Genomic DNA, 24606 nt, shown 5'->3' with positions numbered 1-24606 from the left:
TTGGGTATTAGGTAGTAACTTGACAGAAACTTAAGAAAGTGTTATTTTTGCACACTTGTAACCATGAAAGTATTTTTTGTAAATACAGTGAAGATAGTATTTGGGGAATATTTTCTTTGTTTAGCAGTGAAGAGGTAAGCATTAGGAATGGACTTGGGGTCCTGTTCTAAAAATGAAAAAAAACCCAACTGTTTTTGACTTCTGGAATGTACAGGATTTATGGGGTTAGATTTTGTCATAATATGAAGCAATGGCTTCATTAATTCCATGAATCTCATAATAGCTATTAGTTTGATGGTTCATTTATTTTCTGTGATATGAACAGTGTGCAGACTCAGTGCCATCTTAATCAGTAAACTTATAAAGATAGATAAGTTCGCTGTAGTTAAACACAAGAAAAAATATTCACATCTAAGCCTATAAGCTTGTGGAGATACATGCTTTCTTTGGAGCTCAAAAATTATTTTTTGTGTTTCCATTTGATGTTTTGTTTTGGGGTTTTTTTTTGTTTGTTTGTTTAAGCTGTATTTCTCTTTTCACTATGTTCTTTAGGAACAATAGAACATTTAATTTTGAAGTTGGTTTAAAAAGTAGAAACACCTTGAGTACAGTTTCCTGTATACTCAAGGATTATGCAGCAGCATGTATAGTGTTTTTCTGTTTTGTGTAGAGTAATAATATATTGTTCTTTATGGTAAATACAAACATTAGCACTTTAAAAATCAAGTGGGTTTACATCAAGTAATATTTCTCAGGAGCCGAACACTGATGTTCATTTCAAACAATGCCAAAAATGCATTCATTAGCTTTAATGGCTGTAGTCAACTATTTGTAACAGTTGGAGTTGAAATTACGTTCTCAAAATCTTCCAGTATCCTTTATTTCCATATGTTTAGAGAGAATGATACACTTAAATATTTGGCCAGGCTGGTATGGATGCAGGTGACAGTGAGAGCTGTTCCAAGTGTAAGTGCAGAATCCCCAATTTGTGACTTCCCTCCCAAGGCCTTTGGCCTGGGGTGAGTATGGTCCCGACCTGTGCTCCCTGCAGAGGTTGTTCTTTAGCTGTTGCAGCGCCTCTTGCAGAACCAGTGCAGAATGCAGAAGAGTATACCTTGTACTGTAAGGTGCCTCTCCTCACATCTATGGTTATAAGCCTTCACAGAAAGGTTCAGAGTTTATAAACATCATATATTCTAGTGCTCCCTCACAGTGAGCCTTGTTATGCTATGCCTTTCCTATGCTGTATTTTCTTTTTTAAATTCTTATTTCCTATGTTTCTTTGCTTTCCCCAATGGTCTTTGTGAACTTCTGTCCTTGAGCTTTGCTTTCAAGACAGGATTCCCCCTTTAAAATAGGAGCTTCTTGAAGGGTGTTGCTGACTTCAGGCTTTTTGAGTTTCTGGCAGCACTTTTGCTTCCTTTGGGCCCATTTGCATCCATGTACTGGTCTTCCTGGTCAGTATCTTCTGAAATGAAAACAATAAAAGCAGATAAAATCTTTGTAGTATCAGTGCATTGGCCTTATTTTGCCATTTGCAAAATGCCTGTCCTGGCTCATCAAAGACTATTTTTCTAGGACCTAATTGTTACCTTTTGATAAATCCAATGCTCAATACCATTGGCGTAATGGTGTCTGACCTGATCATGTCAGACTAGACCCTGTTTATTGATATCCTTCTTATTAAAATGGCAAAGAATAGGGTTTGAAATGCTACTAAAATACTATAAGAGCTTTAAATAATCTTGCCAGGCTTGGGAGAAGTTTGCCATCAAGAAAAATACTGAATGATCCAATTTTTTTATTGAATGCTTCATAATGAAGTGCACAACTTTTGTTTGTATGTTTTTTGTTTAAGGGTAACGTTTTGTCCATGTATGAAGTAATTAAAAATAGATTAGCACTACTACAGCTCTTGTAAAGCACTGATAGAAGGAGGATGCTACTGGAAAAAATCCTTGTTGTTGTGGAAAGTTAATATGTCTGCTTTCATAGTGACAGTGATTTCAACTCCAATTGCAGATTAGATTCAGGAACCAATATCGCATTTACAACACAGAAAATTGTAATTCGAAAAAGTGAATTTGCGCAAATTCCTAATGTGAGGGTAAGAGTTTCACAGCATTGGCCCAAGTCATTCTACTAGCATATCTCCTCTTCTAAATACTTAATCACCTATTCTGCAGTGTAAGACAGTATTGATTTGAAAACAAACCATGACTTTTTGGGTCCGTCTAGAGTCTTCTAATTTTTTAAACCAGCAGATTACGTTTTCTTGTTACCAGAAGAGCTATAGTGAAATTTCTGACTGCATGGCTTCTGCTAAAACCTGGCAGGACTACAGCTTGAAGATCATGTCAAGGCTCATTCCACTGGGAACAGAGCAGCCTTGGCTGCTAGCCTTAGAGCTGTCCCTATCCAGGAGATTTGCAGAGTGGCCAAATGGTATCCTTTGCATACATTTATAAAGTGCTGGTGCTTTAGATGTAACATCTCACCAATAAGTGTTTTTTTGTTGGGGGTGGGAGGGAAAAGGGAGTGTGCATATTACAAGACCAAATACTTTGAAGTGCTTGGGATGTAGTCTACTGGGAAACAATAGGAAAATAGATATTCTCAAAGTAGGGACTCAACATTTTTCTTTCTTGTCATTTTTTAGCTTCCCAATGAACAGAAATATACTCTGCTCTAGACATCATTTATTTAAGTTGTCCACTTCTTAAAAATATTTTGTAGTAAGGAGTTATCCTAGTCTTTAATATAAACATACATGATGTACGAGGCCACACATTACTGCTTTCCCTGTAAAGGGTACTGCTGGCCTTGATTTCTTTTGTTACAGCACGTTACTTTTTGTTTTTTTAAAACATTTTATTTCCAAGGCCTCCTTTAAGCTCTTGATCTCAAAGACTGTGAATGCACAAAATACTTTTAGACAGCAAAATTACTTCCCTGCAAGGTTTGTGCTTTGGAAGGAAGCAAGTCTATGGATTACCAGTCTCTTGCCTCCTTTTCCTCCTAGGTCAGGAAGATTTTGTAACCTGTTGTCTAAAACTAATCTCTGGATATTTTTGAAGAGAACTGTTGTTTGACAGTGCTTCTTTTCACCCTTGAAAGCACTGAGGCACTGATGTCAAATGCAAGGAGACATCTAGGTGCCTGAGTGAGGTGCTTCAAAACTCAAATTCTGTAACTCGTATCATGCTGGAAAGATGTATCCCAGAGGGATGATCAGTAGAGATGTAGATCTCTCTGAGAGTAACTAACTAATCTCTTTTTTTCCCTTGTTCTTACTTTGTTAATATGTCATAACTTTTCGAAAAGGAATAAACAGCCTGACTTTTACTGGCCTACAGTCACACCATGTTTATGAAACACAGATGAGAATTTCTGTAACCTCGATTTTGGCTTTTATGGCCAAAGGTGGTGTGGAGGGGTGTGAAAGGGTTTTGTTATAGCAAGCGTGGTTTCATTTGCTTCCCTTCTCCCCCTTACCCACAGACTTCTGACTGATTCCAGGGCCTGTTTTCTGTACTGAAATTGCAGTTTGTTGCTGTTTGCCTGCTAAAGAAGGGGGAAGACTTCATGTGCCTTCCATTCTTCCTGATCATTTTTTTCAGGGCTGGTAGAAACCAGACACATAAAACTTGTTTAGTTTTTGGTCTAGACCGTCTATGGTAACTTTTTAATTTCTTTTGATATCTTAAAAGTTAAATTCACTCCCAGTAGTAACACACTGACACAAATTAGAATAAATTAGCATATGGGGAATCTTATTCCACTGTGAATAATGGTTCTTAGTAGGAGGGATTGTCATGATGGAGTTGAGCCACTGAGGACAAGTTTCTGTCTACTGGAGTGCAGCAAGTGGAACTTCTCATCCTTGCACTTTCATACTCATTTAGGGACAAAAAACTTCCAAACCATCCCCATTTTGAATGCTTCTACCATATAATTCTGTTATTTTTGTGTATGAATTAGAGGCTGAAATTTTCTTCGTGTGTCTAAATTCTTCACTTAAATTCTTCATTGCTAATCTTTGTCCCTTTTGTTTTATAGGAGATGATACTTTAAAGCTATGGGATATTAGACAATTTAAAAAGCCTCTTAATTCAGCGGAAAGACTGCCCAGCTTCTTTCCAATGTAAGTACTCTAATTTATTCCAGCTAGTAGAAGTAGCAGCATTTGTGCTGAATGGGAGGGAGTCTACCAGAGTTCTCCCTCTCAGTTTTCAACAGGTCCAGAACTGTGCTGTCATGTTTTAACCCCAGCTGGTAACCAAGCATTATGCAGCTGCTCACTTGTCCCTCCCCACCCAAGGGGATGGGGAGGAGAAGGAAAAAATGTAATTCATGGTTTGAGGTAAAGACAGTTTAATAGGATAACAAAAGAAGAGAATAATAGTAGTAATAGTAGTAGTAGTAGTAATAATAATAGTAGTAATAATAATAATAATAATATATAAAACAAGTGATGCATAAAGCAGTTGCTCACCACATGCATAAGGGGAAAAAAAAAAACCCTGATGCCCAGCCTGTTTCCGAGCAGCAATCCTGCCTCCCAGCTCGCTTCCCCAGTTACATACAAATCATGACGTTACATGATGGGGAATATCCCTCTGGCCAGTCTGGGTCAGCTGTCTTGGCTGTGCTCTCCCAGCTTCTTGTGATCTGGCAGGGTGTGGGAAGCTGAAAAGTCTTTTACTTAGTGTAGACACTGCAACTACCCAGCAACAACTAAAACATCAGTGTGTTATCAACAGTATTCTCATGCTAAATCCAAAACACAGCACTATACCTGCTACTAGAAAGAGAATTAACTCTTATCTCAGCTGAAACCAGTGACAGTGACAGAAAGGACTACATGGGGAGGACTGTGCAATGAGGATTCTTGGCTATTTTGGGACTTCACATTGCTTTAAAAGATCTCATATTTTTTGTGATAATTCATAGCTAGCTTTGGTTTATGCCATTTTTCAGTCTCATGTCTCATGTCTAATTAGATTAGCAGCTTTTCAGGAGGACGCCAGTTCGTTACCTTATGTTTGTGTAATGAGATATATAAGCAATCCTCATTCTTATTTCGTCTATGATTAATAAAAAAAGAGCTGGATTGAAAAGTAGACATAACATGAAGGTGCATGGTATGAATTCAGGTTATGATGTTGGAAGGGCTGATGACTGTTCTTTGGTACTAAAATACTATATTGTACTGTGTAGTGCTAAGTATTGTATTAATATTTTTATTGGTGTTACTTGCATTTCAATAGCTGTAGCACAGCCAAATCCAACTCTAAAGACAATTTCTACTTTTGAAATAAGATCTTAGAAAGGCAGGTCATGGACAGCTCAATCTTGACTACAATTTGTAGCATAGAGGAAAAATAAACAGACAAACATTTTTGGCCACTGTATAAACACACTACTTTGCATCATTGAAGAATGTTTCATCAGCAAAACCAGATTTCATGATTGATTAATTTTTTTACTTAATGATGATAACCAGATTTGAAAATACTTTGTTTCTCATGTTGAAAAGTTTACAAGACTTTTGAGCGAAGGAGAATTTTGTTGGGAGGAAGATTGTTATTGGATCTGCCAGTTTTGCACATTCTGTGCACAGCTGTAATTGTACATGTGAACTGTGTGTGATAACTATAGTAATAGATGACAGTTGACAAAAGGGGTTTTCTAAAGCTTATTCTTGAAAAGATTAACAAATAGAAAAGATTATTTTGAAGGAGTGCAATTTATATGCACATTCCCTAAACATTAATTATTGATTTGCCCAGTATGATGGTTTGTTTTCTTCAACAGGACAGATTGTTGTTTCAGCCCGGATGATAAAATACTTGTCACAGGCACCTCTGTTAAGAAAGGTGGTGGCAGTGGGAAGCTTTTTTTCTTTTATCGGGAGACGTTCCAGAAGTTGTATGAGATAGAAGTTACAGATGCGGTATGTATTTTAGTTTTATTTTGTCAACTATTCATATGAATGAAATCATATTCATATACTTTTTTCCTCTTATACAGGTAATGACCTACCTACACTACTGTTGTTTTTCTCCTCCATATTTGAGAGCTAGAGGTAGAGCAATGTGAATAGGTGTTATCCTCCTCTCAATTAAAAAAAATAATAAAAGAAAATCTTGGGACAAAGTGTTTCAGCACTAGGGGGTCCCTGCTTTGATGTTGCCATTGTGTTTCTCAAGGATTTCTGTGAACCTTTCTGGATCTGTGAAGTGAGGCACAAATCCTAAAATCCGTATATGTTTATGCTGTTTACTCCACCAGTTATCGTGATGAAATGCCATATTGTGACAAAACTCCTGCTTGTCCCTGAAACTAGACTTGTGGTTCCTATAGAATGTATTTCAGTAGACTGTAGCTTGTATAAATGCAACAATTTCGTGGCAAAAAGAAGGCATCATTAGGAATCCGTCAAAAATACCATTCTCACCAGTAATATAAAACCCTAAAATTGTTTATCTGCAATACAGAAGAGTCTATGTATGTCTTGAACTGCCTATCTATTCCCTTGTACAGAAGGAAAAAGCTTATCATAGTTGAAAAGAGGTCCTTTTGCTCTTATGATGTACACAGGTAAGCTTATAAATTATAACAACCAGAACTGGGATAACTTCAAACAGAATTGCGTTTGCTTAAGTATGGCAAAGTATGCTGAAGTCCTATTAGTTGTTGCAGTCTGTCAGATAGCAACTTTGTTGCTTTATTTCAGGATATGGTTTTCTCCTTCTGCACTTTTCTTAACTCAGCACAGCAGTCTTTCCTAGCACAGTGAACCAAAACCCCTTGTGTTGGAGATAATTTATACAGAATTTACATTTCTATTAATTTTTCTTTTCAAATCCCATTTTCTCTTGTAATTCATCCTAAAGCAAAATCTGCTTACAGATGAATTTGTTATACCCATCATTTCTGTGGCAGCAATCTTGCAAATTAAAAATGCAGAATTCGTGTCAAAGCAGAAAGCATGTCTTAATTTCTGTAGGGGAAAAAGCCCCTCATTTTATTTTAAACATATATTCTAAATACAGGTTTTATGATAGTGGAAGTTTTATTTAGTACTAAAGAATTTCTCCAAAGTTAGCATAAATTTGATTTTAAATTTTTCTCTTGTGGAACATACCAAATCTCAACTTAACTCTTGAGGATTTCTAATGGATTTGTATTTTCTGATACAAGTATTATAACCAAGTATTTATGACCCTTTTCTGAGACAAAACATGAATGCCTCAGTATCCCTTCTGAAACTTCATGACAGAGAAAAGGAAAACAACTACATAAGATAAAGTGCAAGACATGGAATGTTGTAGGAGCTTTTCTGTCCTTTGGCACAGGAAAGAAAATAGCTTAGCAACTCCCTTCACAGTGAATTTGAATTCCTTAGAGCTAAGTGTCTGGATGTGGTCATGATGGCATCTCCATTTAGTGGTGGTGAAGTCAGTAACAGTATACAGAAACTTCAGCTGCACTGTAAGACTGCAAGAATGAGAAGCTTGTCAATGGTGGATCTGCTATCTCCAAAAGAAATTAGAGAGAGAATTACTGCTCACCAACCTAGCTGTTTTATGTTCAAAGGAAATACAATTTTCATTTGCTAACTTTGTCTCCCAGAAAAACAGTTCCTTAATTCTCTGAAATAGAGGGTCTGTTTGCCTGCTGAGGTAGATGATGCTACAGGGGAGTCCAGAAAAGATTGTTTTGCTCTCAGTTTCTCTCAGAATTGAGAGGTAAATTTGTTGTTCTGCTTCAAAATGCAAATGAGACGTAGAGCTGAGAGCCAACAGTAGGAAATTGTTGGAAAAACAAAATTAGGGGTCAGTAAGTGACTTCACTGGGGCCACTCATGTAATAACATTTTAAGTATGTGTACAAATCTCAGCAGGTTCATAATTTTATACTATAAAATCATATAGGTGCTGATATTTATATGGTACTTTTTAAGACTGTAGTAAATTACTTTTGTCCATAGAGTTTTAGTGCTGCTGTTTCTCTTCAGTTGTAATTATAAAGTTTAAGACTCTCATTCTCCTGCTTTGCATATAATGGATCAAGTGAAAAGAATGGAAATAATAGGTGAAGAATTGAGACTTACAAATGCTGATCTTATGACATAATTTTCAGTGAGTCAGCACTAATAATACTTCTACAAACAGTCTGTCTAGCTTCTAGCTTCAACACTACACATCTAAGAAAAACACAATTAAGCATATGGTATTATAAAATAAAATCAATATATTTTTTCAAGATCTTTCTATTGTTTGTATCTTTCAACTTTTTCATTAGTGTTCTTTTCTTGTTCTTCTCAAATTGCAGTGTTTGAAATATAAACGCATAAAGGCATGCTAAAACCAAATGAATTTTCAAGAAGCTGGCTTTTGTATTTTATAAGCAGTACATGCTGTTTTCTAGAAAGACCATTAGCCTATAAATTGGTAGATGAATGTCTTATGTGTAATTTATCAAAGCATTTTTTCAGTAGTGCAGTAATTACTTCCTATGGACTGCTTTCCTACTTCGCATTTTTTCCTTATACTCTCTCAAAAATGCAGATAGCATTTAGTGTAATTAAAGATAAACACATAATGTTGTCTAAGACTTCAGTTTGTCTTCTGTAACTAAATATCATACTACTTTACTTTTTGTATGTTATCTAGTACTTTAAGAAGTAATTTCAATGTTTCTATTTTTGTTTTTTTAAGCATTGCATAGATGAAGTTACACTATGCTAATATGTGTAGTAAAAGCACAAACATACCAATATCTATCTCTGCAAAGAGCTTGATCAACTCTCATTCCTCATGAAAATAATTTCAGTGATTTCAGTTGGATTTAGTCCAAATTGCTAAAGAAAAAGGGCATCATTAGTCATTTATTTCAAGTATAAAATGAAAATAACAAGACACTTTGAGGGCAATTGTATACCAGTTAAGTGGTAGAACTTATATAATCAGGATAACAGAAAATCTACAGTGAAAAGAAAACATAAACCATTAATGTGTTACTTTTTTAATTTCACAAGGATTTTTCTAAAAGAAGTGCTGGTAAACTTAGAAAATTGAAAAACATTAAAGAGCAATAAACATTATCTTAAACCTCCTTGGTAAATAGCCAGTGCAATTGGCCTGTGAATGAACCTAGGGGGTAATGGGAAAAATTTAATGGGAATGTTTGACCAGAGCAGTGTCTGACATTCCTTTCTATCATACCACACAAACCTTTTTTCACCTTTTCTTTCAAGTTTTCATGGGAAAACCCATTACTGTTTCAGAACTGCTGGAGTGAAACCTTGTGGTTTTACTAATGGACTAACAGTCTGATTAGTCTTTGCTGTTGTTGCTGGGTATAGAATATTGATTTGCTTTTCATTTCACATATTAGTCTCTTTTTTTTTTTTTGGTCACAATCTGTGGCTAAACTAGTGACTATATTGTTGTGTCCACTATTGAATGTTATCCCACCATGTAAGCATTGGGACTTCTGTAGAACTTAAGCTTCTTGGATAAATAGCAATACTTTTTGAAGAAAACTAAATAAATATCAGAAGTGGTGCAGACCATGGGTTCTGTCTGGCCAGTAGCAGTGTGCCGGCTGGAGGAGATGTGAACAGGGTGAATACACAATGATGTTTCTCCAACTGTATTGTTTTCCCTCTGGTGATCTATGACTTAGAGATATCTTGATGCAGACATAGGAATTTTACCAGTAGTAGCACTCAGTGGATTTTTTTTCCATGAGTTTAGCAAGGAGTGCAATTATAGGTGTTGCTGGTTACTGGCAGGGTCATTGACTTACTGCAGATTAGATCAAAACTTGTGGGTGTGAGCTTCTGCCTCTCCCACTCTCATATGGAAGCTTATGCTCTGCGTGCAGTACTTCAGCCTTACTCTGGCTCAGTGTATACACGTGTGATTGGAAATTATGATGGCTTTGTACTGTGACCATAGTTATGTATGCTACACTGTACAGAATTCCTCTCTTTTCAACCAGAATCAAACTTTTAAAATCCTGTTAGGCATATGCAGCTTTTTCATAGTTTTTCTGTCTCTGTTTCTTCTGTCTTGACACTATTATCTGTGAACGGTTCTTTTGCTCTCACCTCAAATATCAGAAGAAAATATTTATATTTATATTAAACTTTCTCAATTTGAGCATTTGAGGCTTATTTTATGTGAAAGATTTGGAATTGTATGCGGACTGTTTCTTCATTTAGATTGGTGAGGAGGCTTAAACAGATGTCAAGAAATATAACTGCCAGAAGAAATGTGCAAAAGTATATGCACCGAAACTCAGGTAGTGTAAGAGGAAGGAAAACCTGTAGCTGCTTTGGGATGAGGTCTCATTTTTTGGGATGTCTGTAAGTGCACTGTCTTTCTGGAATGGAAGGGAGATTTCATTTTCAGATGCAAGGCAGGGAGGGTTTATTCCTAATTCTTGGTTTGGTTATGCAAGTATGAGATCTTCATGGGAACCAGTTATAAATACCTGCTGTATGGGAAACAGAGTTGGGTACACAATATTTCCCCCAATGCCAATTTAATTTAAAATAGCTGTGGATAGCCACTCTTACATGTCTATCATTCATTTGGCTAGTTCAAACAGATCACCCAGTAGTTATCCTTACTACAGACAAGATTGATTTTGGCAGCAGTAGAGCAGTCATTTTCCACATATGGAAAGAAGCAGTACACGCCCGTTATTGCCAACTAAGAGTAGGCACTGAAAAAGAAAAAAAAAAAAAAAAAAAAGTTGTACAATTACAGAAATTCCTATTTTTAAGGAAAATGTAAGCAATAATTTAATTTAAAAATAAGCCAAGATGATACAATTTTGTACATTATAAAGGGAGATGTGCAAGTTTTAAAAATATCCCACAGGTTTTTATAGATAAGCAACAATCAAAAAACATAGATTTACGGTTGTTGTGGGAAACCTGTTTCTGTTGGGAGGATCTTTTCTTAGTTTCTCAAATATAAGCAAAGTTAAATTATTAAATACTTCTGAAAATGCTTCTAAAGGGTGTTTCAGGAAGGTCTTCTGAGACAAGCTATAAATAAAGCTTTTTAGATTAAAGACTGAATAGGAAAGAAGGAATAAGGAATATGAAACTTCCAGCATCCTTCACGCACAGTTGATATAGGATTGCAGTATTTCTTTCCTTGACCTCAAACAATATCATTTACTATTTATAAGGTGAAGTAATATAGTAAAGGGCTTTTCCACTGTGGCCCATTTCACTAAGATTTAAAGCTTTTGAATTTAAGAAAAATAAATTCTTTTAACTTCTGGAAGAGATCATTATGTTACTTCTGGGGCTTTTTTAAAGCCATTTATTTTATTTAAAAGGAAAATCCACATTTTCCACAATAATGAAGTAAATACAATATTTAAGGTCCAGTAATTTTTTGTGCTGATTAAAGTAAAAAAATAATCTATTATAAAGGTAAATCACAGGAATGTGTTTTGGTTTATGGTGAGGTAGCTTGTCAATTTTTATCCTCTGCTTTCATATATGTAAAGACAATGTTGTCATATATCATATGTCATATATCCTGCAACAGCATGTACTTTGTTTTAGGGGAGCTGTCACTAGAGGTTTGAGGTATGTGAGAGAAATAAACTGTGCAAGTTTCTTCACTGTAACAAGGAGTGGGGGGTGCATGTGAAGGTTGTCTTCCTTAGTTTTGTGATACAGTGCGATGAAAGTGTGGCTGTAATTTTAACAGAGCAGGTGCTTGAAAATGCCCTACACTGCAATTACAAGGAAAGCAGTTTGACACCTTGACTAAGTTACTTTTTCTGTTCATCAAAAAAGGAAAGTGTTGTTCAGTGGCTCAATTCACTTCTAAGAATATATTTTATAGCTGTACATTGAAAGGTAAGTGATACAGCACTGCTATCCATATGTTCTATATTGAGATCCTGCTTTAAATTATTGGCCTCTGAAAATGTTTTTAGGGTATTTCTGGTTTCTACATAGAAAATTGTAAATTTTATCTGTTTCTGGTCCATTTTCTATTGAATGTTTCTACACGTTTTCCAAGTCATGATTCACAAGGGAAAAACATTAGTGTTGTTTCCTCTACTACTGTATTCTCACGTGTATTTTAAATCTAATCATAGCAGGTCACTGCATTCTAGATATTCCCTAACCTCCCACCTTATTTATTGTAGTTGGCTCTTAGAAGAGCTCCAGAGGAATCTCAATCCTGAAGATTTTTGCATTTGGGGATTAAAGTGGATTTTTAATATAATATTAGTATATTTTTATTGTGTGAGCAGCCTTTTTTTTTTTTGATCAGAGCATGCATAGTATCAACATATGAGTGTTAACCATGTTTTTGCTCAAAAGAAGGAACAAGGTGGAAGCAAACTGGTAGCATTTGTTGTTCAGCTTCACAGACATTTGGAAAGGGCATAGTTCTAAATATGTTCTTTAATCTTTTATTTTAATTAAAAATACAGCAGTTTTATGAGAGCTACTCAGTCTACATTTTTTCCCCTCCCCTGGTTGGTGGGTGCATCCAGGAGGCAGATTAGCCTTTCCCACATATAGCAGAACGGCAAGCCAAGTTGTTGGCTTTTGGATCACCGCTGTGCTCTGAGACACCAGAAAAAAGAGATTACAGAATGTGCAGTGGGAATTAATGTCATCTCTGAGCAGCATTATCTTTCTATGATTCTTAAGTCAGAACTTCTGTTGTTCTTGGAGGAGAGCAGACAGTTAATGTAGCTGATGTTTCATGCAGATCTTCTGCAGAGAAATCAAGGTGACTGTAGGAGAAGGAATATATGTATATAAAAGCCTTTCCTTATGATCCTTATGATCAGAGGGCTGGAGCACCTCTTCTGTGAGGACAGGCTGAGAGAGTTGGGGTTGTTCAGCCTGGGCAAAAGAAGGCTCCGGGGAGATCCAGTTGTGGCTTACTAGTACCTGAAGGGGCCTACAGGAAAGCTGGAGAGGGACTGTTTACAGGGGCGTGGAGTGATAGGACAAAGGGGAATGGTCTTAAGGTGAAGGAAGAGAGATTTAGGTTAAATGTTAGAAAGAAATTCTTTACTGTGAGGGTGGTGAGGCACTGCAACAGGTTGCCTAAAGAGGTTGTGGATGCCCCCTCCCTGGAAGTGTTGAAGGCCAGGTTGGATGGGGCTTTGGGCAACCTGGTCTAACGGAGAGTGTCCCTGCCTGCAGCAGGGGGGTTGGAACTAGATGGTCTTTGAGGTCCCTTCCAACCCAAATTTTACTTTCCATTCTGCATATAAACCATCATTAGTAATGATCCTTGATTATTGTGTAGAAATAGTGATATTTCTGCAGGTAAGGTTGCCATTAGCTTCAGATTAGAATGTTGAGTTTATGTTTCATTTGTTTTGGATTTCTGGTGGGTTTGTTTTTTGGTTTGGGTTGTTTCGTGTGGGTTTTTTTTTGTTTTTTTGTTTTTTTTTTAATTTTTCCTTTAAATTCCAGTTGCATAGAATTGGAGAGAAAATATCTCTTTGTACATTTAGGAAGAAAATCCTGCTGGTACATTTGGGAAAAAATGTGCTGAAAGGTTTGCTTAAAACTCTTTTAGGCCTGTTTCTGAATTTTATAGAGTATGAGGACATGAGAGGGAGGAAAGAAGTGTTTCCTTTTGAAGCTATGAGATCTTGAAGACAGGCAGGAGTCACTCTGCTGCCTACAAGTTAGAATGCTTATGGGCCTTTCCTGCAGCCCAGCATCATGAGATGGCTTTCCAGCCACTCTTCCCCAAGCCTGTAGTGTTGCATGGGGTTGTTGTGACCCAAGTGCAGGACCCAGCACTGAGCCTTGTTGAACCTCATACAGCTGGCCTTGGCCCCTGGATCCAGCCTGTCCAGATCTTTCTGCAGAGCCTTCCTATGCTCCAACAGTCCCACCCAACTTGGTGTCACCTGCAAACTTACTGGGGGTGCATTCGATCCCCTTGTCCAGATCACTGGTAGAGATATTAAAGAGAACTGGCCCCAGTACTGAGCCCTGAGGAACACCGCTTGTGACTGGCTGCCAACTGGATGTAACTCTGTTCACCACAACTCTTTGGGCCCAGCCATCCAGACAGTTTGTTGCCTCGCAAAGTGTACGCCTGTGCGAGCCATGAGCAGCCAGTTTCTCCAGGCAAATGCTGTGGGAAACGGTGTCAAAGGCTTTACTAAGGTCTAGGTAGACAACATCCAAAGCCTTCCCTCATCCACCAAGCAGGTCACCTTGTCATAGAAGGTGATCAGGTTAGTCAAGCAGGACCTGCTTTTCATACGCCCATGCTGACTGGGCCTGATCATCTGGTTGTCCTGTATGTTTTGCGTGATGGCACTCAAGATGATCCGCTCCATAACGTTCCCTGGCACTGAGGTCAGGCTGACAGGCCTGTAGTTCCCTGGATCTTCTTTCCGACCCTTCTTGTAGATGGGTGTCACATCTGCTAACTTCCAGTCAACTGGGACCATCCCGGTTAGCCAGGACTGTTGATAAATGATGGATAGTGGCTTGGTGAGCACTCCCACCAGCTCCCTCCATAGCCTGGGGTGGAACCCATCCGGCCCCATACGCCTGTGTGTGTCAAAGTGGTGTAGCAGGTCATTAACCATTTCCCCTTTGATCACAGGGGCCTCATTCTGCTCCCAGTCCCCGTCTTCCAGCTCAGGGGGCTGGGTACCTGGAGCACAACTGGTCTTACTGCTAAAGACTGAGGCAAAGAAGGCATGAAGTACCTCAGCCTGTTCCTCATCCTTTGTCACTATGCTTCCCCCTGCAGCCAATAAAGGCTGGAGAGTCTCCTTAGCCCTCCTTCTGTTGCTTAATGCACTCATAGAAACATTTTTATTGTCTCTTACAGCAGTAGGCAGTTTAAGTTCTTGCTGGGCTTTGGCCCTTCTAGTTTTCTTCCTGCATAACCTCATGGCATCCTTGTAGTCCTCCTAAGTTGCCTGGCCCTTCTTCCAAAGGTCATAAACTCTCTTTTTTTTCCTGGGTTCCTGAAGATTTGCGTGAAGACTAGATTTGTATCCCCTGTACAGCAGTGTATAAGTATCTGAAGTTTCTAAATGGTTCCACACCTTCTTTATGAAATGGGAAAGCTTGAAAGCCACCGCTTTAATACCTTTCCTAATTATGGAAGTTGTTTAAAAGCAGCGGTAGCCAAACAGGGATTGGGAACAAATGTTGAAAGATTTTGTGGTAGTGGAAAGCTATCTTTACCTGTTAGCATCCAAATATTTTAATGTTTTATTTAAAGACATAGAAATCCTTTGAGATAAGTACAGGTTTTTTCTGAAATAACTTTGTATGTTTCCCTTCTCTTCTGGGAAGACATATCACTAAAGTCAGGTGGAGTTAATGTTGTGCAAGTTCCAGAAGTATAGAAGATTAAGCTGGAAGGCACACTGAGATTTGATCCCTCACTCCAGCACAAGCTTGAAATTACTTACCCCTCTTAAATATAAAGGTAATGTAATATAACTATAGGCTTAGGTAACGGGTAATGTTAATTTGAAAGGTAAATACTGTTTCTTAAAAAAATATACTAATAAGCAGTTATGTTTCCTGAGTAGTATAGCTTAATTATGTTTTAAGCACCTACGTGTTGCACAAGCTACATTGTACAAGCTGTTCTTCACTATGAATATATAGGGGTTTTACATGAGAAAAGACAGTATAGATGTGCTAAGTAAACTAGTTGCACACATATTTGCACTGATTTTGCCAGACTGGGGTTTTTTCCAGCAATGTTGGAATTTGTAAAACTTAGAGTTAAGATAAATATTCAGTTCAGTCAGAAGAGCCCCATCTGGCCACTGCTGTGATGACCTGTCCTTACAGAGTCCATGACCATGATCAGAATGTCCTTTTACACGTTCACTATCTTCCCTGCTGACATGCTGCTTATCTGGCTGGCTGGACAGCCAGTTGCAGCAAATCCGAGCAGCACTATTCAAACAGAACCCATCACATACCGTCATGGCCACTGAAGCAAAGCTTGCACATAGGAAAGAAAGAAGGTTTAAGTTTTTCTTTTCCTAACTGAAAATATTTTCTCAGAGCAGCAGCTCTTGTTGTCTTTTTTTTATCGTGTAGCTTCAGAAGAGGTTCTGAAGGAATTATTTATTAGATTGTAGGTTAAGAAAGGGGTAAGCAATAAGGGTGAATATAGGCTGTGTTTGTTTCTGTTTTATCCCCATTCAGTTTTTAAGTATCTCCAGAGCTAGACCTGATCTTTCAAGCTAAGATTCTAAGGATTTGTTGGACAGTTTTAGGAGTTTGTATCTGCTGTATTCTTTCTGCACTAGGAGTATTTAATTTGGCTTCCAGGATCCTTTATCCTTGAACTGGAGAGTTTTATGTAAGTAGCACAACATGCTCTAATATAGATCCTCGTTAGTTTTCTATTTTTCTTATATAGTTATTTTGGCCATTGTAGGCTGCAGGGATTCACCTGACCAAATATAGATGTCTACAGCTGATCCAGTCACCCTAGGCTTCTTTTCTAATCAACAGAGAAAAATAAACACATCCAGACTGTGATTTTATCTCATCCTAAAATAGATATCTAAAATAGGTTAGATGAAGGCCACTGTAAAATGCTTATTTCTCTCTGTTAACTGTAAAGGGAGTTGAAAGTCTGTAGGCACTTAAAGAATAGACCTTTAAAGATCAGAGGTGAGGTAAGTCCCACCTAAGATCTTCAGTTCCATTCGTGTTTATTCTCTCTTGCTAAAGCACTGGGACATTTTGCCTCTTGTGCTTTGACCTTGCCAACAGCAAAGTAGGAGACAATGGGTTACTTTTCCACTAATTTCTATTGATTTAAGGATTTATGACTGTAGGCAATATACAGGAGAAAAGCCTGCCACTGCATGAAAGGATTGTGCTAGCTGACGGTCAGGTCTGTGCTCTCTTACTTGCACCTGATTTTCAGGCTTAACTGTAAGAACATCAGCAACTTCCCCACAGGATTACAGAACTTTATCTAAATATTAACCAACTTTTTTTTTTTTTTTAAATGAGGGGAAACATCATGTGAAGAAAACATTGAAATCCCATGAATTCTTGCCTCAACAGTTAGGGATGTGCAAAAGCCTAGGATTAGCATGTTCCCTTTCCATTTTCAATTTATCTGGAATTAGCAGTATTTTTTTCCAGTGGTAATTTGCAAGGAAATAACTTTTTGTTTTTTCCAGTTTACAGGTGGGATGTTGGCTCCACACTCATCACAGAGATAGTACGAATATTAGTTTTATGTCAGCATCATCCAGTAGAGATTTCCACCCTCTCAGGGTAGTTTTCTGTAGGTGTGGAAGTAGATAGATGTATCTTCTCTGTTTACCAGATTTGTTTGTCTGTACTTTCATTTATACAGTTCTCAGTAATAGCCATGGGAGCAGACGTTAATTTAGTGAACTTCACCTGAAAGTCTGATAGCTGCAGATAGCTGAATAATCAATTCCGGCATTTTGGAACAAATGTGTAAGTGGGCTGAGAGTTGAGAACTATCAGAGAAGAGTGAAAGTGTGTATCTGAGTTGAAGAGAAAGAAAAATTGGAAAGGTTTATTCCAACAGTGCATCACTGATATGGAAACATGTTTTTCTTTCCTCTTTCCTGCATGGCAGGAGGAGCTTTACTAATTAACTTTTAAAAGCTGATACATTCTCATGCATTGCCTGAAAATACTCTTCACATGAAATGTTCATTTTCGAAGACAAATGCAAACCTTAAAACTTACTTGTCTTTAGGGAGAAGGGGTTGTTTCAAAAAAAAGCAATGTCTGATTGAGAAGCAGTATGAACTTCCTGAAGGAGGGAAAAGAAATTAAAACATCTTTCTAAAATATGACCCCTCTAATTTACTTTTCATTTTGCAGTAGCAAGGAAAGAATAGAGCCCCATTGACCTAAGTGCTGCAGAAGTGTATGGTGATTCCTATTTATGTCAAAAATATTGAAGCCCTGAGAATTTTTTGGAAAATGGTGAAACTTGATATCATGCCACTCTTGCAGCAAATTATGACCTCCACATTCCATTAGATCAGTATATGCATACACATGTACATATCTGTTTAATAAAATTTTGCTAACAACAAAAGACCGGCTATTATCTTGGGATTTGTATACTTATAAAGGTAGTTAACATTTTGAAAGGTAGTTAACATTTTTCTGGATATCAGTGAAAGTTTCAACTGAATTGCAAAAAATAAGAAATCAATGCTATTGTACAGCTTCAGTTCAGACATGTAAAATGTTATTGTAGGAATACAAGAGGACAGTGATGGAAGGAAACCTGAATTTTCGCTAGCTGTCTTGCAGCAGAGTGAAAGAGGATAGAGGTGAATAATACTTTCAAGAGACATTCTTTATATACACTTTCCTTATTTTGTTACATAATGGGCAACCTTACATTTTAGTAGATTCAAAAGATATTAGTGAGATTAAATGACTGCTCAGGCTCTAGAATGTGCAGAAAAATACTTTAGACATAAGAATTAACATTTATGTGAAGGCTATATATAGTCTAGAATATGTAGGAACCAGGAATGCTTGCTGTATTTGCTCAAGTTTTTTTTCTTAATGTGCTTTACCTATGTTTGCCTTAGAACATCCACTCCCAAAGTTTCTTACAACCCCCATAATCTCTACCAGTCCCTTTTCCCCATGTGAAACATCTCTAACCCTTCCTAGCCCCTCTTACTAGAATTTATTAACTTTCCCTTGCCTTCCTACCTCCAACCTGTACTGACCCCCCAGAGTCTGCTCTTCCCATCCTGGATCCACTCTATCCATGCTATAAAACTGAATGGCTTTACTTGAAGCGTGGGCGAGGGAACTGAATTTTGCTTTTGCTGCTGCAGTCTTAAACCATCTTTATAAGCAAAGATCCAGGAGAATTCTTTCAATCCTTGATGTGAGTCTGTAGTTTTGTGACCTTACTAGCTTTGTGGTTTCATCTTAGGGGTAAATTTTCCATTCCTGTGCCACAAATCATTTTAATCTTTTCTTGCTGACCTTGTAAATGCCCTCTCTGCATTGTTTACTCCTGTCGGGGTGTTATCCAAGTGCTCTGGACAGTTTCAGTTGAGGTAATTAGCTTTTGCTTGCTCAGAAATCTGCTTCAGTTATTCTTCACTTTGCCTGTTACACATAGGGGTATATTTCTAGGCCAGAATAAATGTACTATTCTGTGTTACAGAAAATTATGTTTCAGGCTTCACTTTCTCATTTAGAGGCACTGCTGTTAAATCCCATCAAAGCACTGTTACGTGCATAGTACCAGCAAATCCATGTGTGTAGTTGCCTAGTGAGCTAACCCAGATGGAGAATAATTTAACAGAAAAATTATTTGGTTTAGTTACTGTTTACCTGCAGCAGCAGCTCTGCCTATGTGATACAATGGGAAACACCCAGGTGAGAACAGACTGTTCAGAGTGAGACTATTTATGAACCACCCCAGAATTGCACATAAGCTGTGACTGCACGTCTCGGAAGAAATGCAGGTGGAATAGCACACGAGGAAAGCGTGATATCATCACTTTTGCCTGCCATCTTTCTACATATTTATGAGTTTAAGATTACCACATATTATTAAGCCTTTAAGTTGTTACAGGTAAAAATTTCTAAAACTGAAAAATAAAGTAAAAGTTATGATTGGGTAATTCGTATTTTGTATTTAAAACAATAGTATAGCTGCTTTAGAAAAAGGTATGGCTAGTTCAAGAACAATCAGTAATATCTTCTTATTTTATTAGGCAGTTGTTTAAAAAATGTTTTCATCCAGATTGCAAAAAATGTTGTCTTTAAAAATGATGTACATAATTTTTTAATTGATTTTCAGTTTAAGTCAGTATTACAAGACAATCTATTTTCTGAAAATAATTACAAAGGCCTACCATTGATAACACCTACTGAATCTGTTCTAACCTCTTTCACAGTGAAAATGATGAAGGTAAATTTGGAGTGGTTTTCTGTTAACTTTTAAAATATTTTCCCTGTGTCCTGGTTTCGGCTGAGATAGAATTAATTCTCCTTTCTAGTAGCTGGTATAGTGCTGTGTTTTGAATTTTGTATGAGAATAATGTTGATAACACAGTGATGGTTTTAGTTGTTGCCTGATAGACTAAGGGAATGATATCTATGTGTTATGTCAAAGGATGGGAAGGGTGGTGGTGGTTAATGAGGATGTATTAGATAGTGTGAGACCTGAGCATAAATAGTATGGAATAAGAGATGGAGAATGTGCTGGTTTTGCCCTGGACAGAGTTAATTTTCTTCACGGTAGCTGGTATGGGGCTGTGTTTTGGATTTGGGCTGAAAACAGTGTTGATAACACAGAGATGTTTTAGTTACTGCTGAGCAGTGCTTACACAGAACCAAGGCCTTTTCTGCTCCTCACACCACCCCACCAGCGAGTGGGCTGGGGGTGCACAAGGAGTTGGGAGGGGACACAGCCGGGACAGCTGACCCCAGCTGACCAAAGGGATATCCCATACCATATGGCGTCATGCTCAGCATATAAGGGGCTGGGGAAAGAGGAAGGAAGGGAAACACATTCGGAGTGATGGTGTTTGTCTTCCCAAGTCACCGTTAGGCATGATGGAGCCCTGCTTTCCTGGAGTTGGCTGAACACCTGCCTGCCCATGGGAAGTGGGGAATGAATTCCTTGTCCTGCTTTGCTTGTGTGTGCGGCTTTTGCTTTACCTGTTAAACTGTCTTTATCTCGGCCTATGAGTTTTCTAACTTTCACTCTTCTGATTCTCTCCCCCATCCCACTGAGGGGGGGAGTGAGCAAGCAGCTGTATGGTGCTGAGCTGCTGGCTGGGGTTAAACCATGACACCCTGCCTAACTTCACAAAAATATTTTCACAATCTTTTCTCAGTATTTCCCAATGCAGGCTACTTTGTGTGTGTATACAACAGACATTGCCAAAGGCTTTTCAGATTGATTTCATTTGAAGAACTTAATGCATTTGCAACAACAAAAGTACCAAACAGCTTTTCATTCGTTAGTAGTAATTGTCTTTTGTAAGTGCTGTATTTTCAGATCTTACAGTCATGAAGCTGGCCACATCAGTTCCATGGATAAAATTATTTTCAGGGTTTTTATGACAGGCTTCCAGAACTTCATGCTCTAAAGATACACTGTCCAAAACATCCAGCCATTACAGAAATCTTTCTTTCAAATATTGAAGATATTTATTTGATGATGCATTCTGCATTTTATCACTATTATTTGTTATACTAAGGCATTTTTTTCCATTTGGAAAGCTGAGATATGACCTGGAATTTCAGAATCTACATAGATTTGTCTTGTTTCAGCTTTAAATGTTACAAGAAAGATTAAGTCTTTCGTTGAATGAATCTAGAATTAGTTAACTGAAGTGTTTTGTTGTTGTTCTGGTGTTCATATTTTCTGATTCTTGAAGCTGTCGTCCACAGGATTTCCTTACAACCAGTACTTACGGTTAGTAAAGTCTTTTGTGCTAGGTTTCCGTAAAGCAATATTAGACAATTTAATTCCCGGCTCTTTTACTTCTCTTACCAAGTATGAAACCACCCTGCTAAGTGGAGTGAGAGCTTGCAGTTTGCTTTTAACTGCTGAGGTTATTGCTTCCAGCCTGAGCTCCCGTCTCAGGGACAATTAAAACTGAAGTACCACCTTGTTTGTACTGGGTCCCATTGCAGGGCACAACCTTAAAATGAAACAAGTTATTCTTGGACTTGGGGGTGTTGTTGATTGATGGGAAGCTCAACATGAGCCGGCAGTGTGCGCTTGCAGCCCAGAAAGCCAACTGTGTCCTGGGCTGCATCAAAAGAAGCATGACCAGCAGGTCGAGGGAGGTGATTCTCACCCTCTACTCTGCTCTGGTGAGACCCCACCTGGAGTACTGCGTCCAGCTCTGGGGGCCCCAGTACAGGAGAGACATGGAGCTGTTGGAGAGAGTCCAGAGGAGGGCCACAAAATTGATCAGAGGGCTGGAGCACCTCTCCTGTGAGGACAGGCTGAGAGAGTTGGGGTTGTTCAGCCTGGAGAAGAGAAGGTTCTGGGGAGACCTAATTGCAGCCTTCCAGTACTAAAGGGGGCCTACAGGAAAGCTGGTGAGGGACTGTTTATCAGGGAGTGTAGTGACAGGACAAGGGGTAATGGGTTTAAGCTGAAGGAGGGTCGGTTTAGATTAGATGTTAGAAAGAAATTCTTTGCTGTGAGAGTGGTGAGGCACTGGCACAGGTTGCCCAGAGGGGTTGTGGATGCCCCATCCCTGGAAGTGTTTAAGACCAGGTTGGATGGGGCTTTGGGCAGTGTGGTCTAGTGGAAGGTGTCCCTGCCCATGGTGGGGGGGTTTGGAACAAGATGATCTTTAAGGTCCCTTCCAACCCAAACCATTCTATGATTCTTAAAAAGTGATTGTGGAATGGCATATCTCCATCTCAGAGAAACAGAAAGCGTCAGCAAGAAGCCCATGGGCATTTGCATCAGGCAAAACAGTGTCACCAGCAGGTTGAGGAAGGCCATTATTCCTCTCTACACAGCCCTGGTGAGACTACATCTGTAGTGCTGGGTCCAGTTCTGAGCTCCCAGTACGAGAGAGAGGTGAACATATCAGAGTGAGTCCCAGTGAAGGACTGCAAAGGTGATGAAAGGCTTGGAGTATCTGGCACAGAAGGAAAGGCTGAGAGAGCTACGATTGCTCAGCCTGGAGAAGAGGAGGCTCATGGGAGATCTTATGCACTTGAAGAGGGATAAGTGGGTGAGGCATATAAAGCAAAGCTCAGTAGTGCCCAGTGACTGGACAGGAGGCAATAGGCGCAAAACTAATTACAGGAAATTCCACTTAAACATAAGAAAACTTTTTATGGTGGAGGTGGTCATACATTGAAAAAGGTTGCCTAGAGAGGCTGTAGAGTCTCCATCCTGGGAAATACTCAAAAACAAACTGGACAAGGACCTGAGCTACCTGTAGTAGCTGACTGTGCTCAAAGCAGAGGGGTTGAATTAGGTGATCTCCAGAGCTCATTTCCAACTGCAACCATTCTGTAATTGTGTAAAATTCAGTATCAGTAGGTAGGTGTCTACATATATGCATAGGTAGTCCAAGTCAGGAAAACACTTATTTTTCTGCTATTAATACTCTTATTTGCCTGGAGAGCTGGGAGGTAGGACCTTCTTTGAGCTGGAATTTGATGTTTAACATTTCCAGTGATAAAGATGTCTGAGTTATTCTAAGGGTAAACAGTAGGAAAGAGGCATTGAAGGATAAATGTTCAGAATTAATTATTTTTGTATGATAAAGATTCTTCTTTCCCCCTCACTCCCAGTGTTAAGACCTAGTCTACAATGATCCCTTTGTTGTATAGCTGTTCAGAATTTTTACTTCTTTAGGATTATATGATTGGGAAAAAAATACTAGGATTTAGTTACTGAATTCAGTATTTTGGCCTTTTTAAAGCATTGCCCATTTATAAAATAATCTAAAAATCTGCATAAGTAGTTTTTATTCTTTCTTATAAAGTAGGCTTATATGCCCGTGGATTAATAAAATGACTGGCATGTTCAGAACTTGTATTTGTTTAGTTTTTAACAAATTATATTCTGGGGATGTTTTATGGTTTCAGAAGATTTATAGGGTTGCATTTAAAGGCAGTTTCTTTTGCCTACTCTGGAGCACATGCCATGGTGGTTTTAAGTGTGCTGTGCATGTTTGACAAGTTAGGAACTTAGCAATCCCCATCAGTGCTGAGCCACACTGTCTCAGGCTTTGTTTTTGTTGGCTGGTATCCAGTACCATGCTATAAAATACATTTACTTGACAGTAGAAAGTGGAGAACCACATTAACTACAAAGTTTAAAAAGGCTGGCTAAACACATGCAATAAATATTAATAAAAGAAAAGGCCACCCACCTTTGACCTTCAATACTTGTTATTAGCTTTGTGTGTTTTGGAGTTACCATAGCATTTTTAGCATTACATAACACTCTGTAAGAATGTCTTATTTAAATATATTATTAGCAACCCTGTATTGGTTATTTTGGTTGCTTGTGGCAGGGGTCATGGACAAAATGCATTACCAGAATTCTACTTTGTACTTCAGAGTTACCTGTAAAAAGATTGTTGTCCGCTAGCTGTCTCATAATAAGCAAGCCAGGTTTATTTGTATCTATAAGTAAATGGGAAGGTATAATGTTGTATGTGTATCCATGTAGAGGGAGGATGTTTGACAGAGGAATCTTGTAAAGAATGGTCAGTTGATTCATGTAAACTCATCTCACTCAATTTTTCTTCCTAAAGAAGAACACAAAGCAAAAAAAAAAACCAGCTCAGAGTTGTCATCCATCATCTTGCAGTAAAATGAAGTTCTGATTCATGATGGCTGAATGGGCTTCAGAATTTTTTCAATGTTTTTTACCTTATGTGCCTCATAACATTCAAAAAAAATGGGATCTGGACCAAACCAGAAATATGGTGGAACATGAAATGGGAAGTCATTCAGGAGTCATTACAGCTGACACATCACCATTCTTTTCCAGGTTAGATGGCTTTCATCTCCCAAGTTACAGGCCTATATTACACTCCTAATTA

At 38.2% G+C, this 24606-nt stretch overlaps 1 protein-coding gene across 2 annotated transcripts in view; it reads left to right on the top strand.

The window, feature by feature from the left end:
- The window catches only part of WDR70 (WD repeat domain 70), a 150521-nt gene that overhangs the window by 111021 nt on the left and 14894 nt on the right, over positions 1 to 24606 (top strand). For both annotated transcript variants that reach the window (XM_075740041.1, XM_075740042.1), the window contains exons 12-13: positions 4060 to 4144; positions 5818 to 5956. In XM_075740041.1, the coding sequence (XP_075596156.1) occupies positions 4060 to 4144; positions 5818 to 5956 (224 nt within the window). The remainder of the gene's footprint in view (positions 1 to 4059; positions 4145 to 5817; positions 5957 to 24606) is intronic.

Source organism: Balearica regulorum, chromosome Z (assembly GCF_011004875.1).
Source record: "Balearica regulorum gibbericeps isolate bBalReg1 chromosome Z, bBalReg1.pri, whole genome shotgun sequence".
Lineage (NCBI taxonomy): Eukaryota > Metazoa > Chordata > Aves > Gruiformes > Gruidae > Balearica > Balearica regulorum.
Note: the sequence above shows the minus strand (reverse complement) of the source record. Positions and strands in the feature narration are given on the sequence as shown.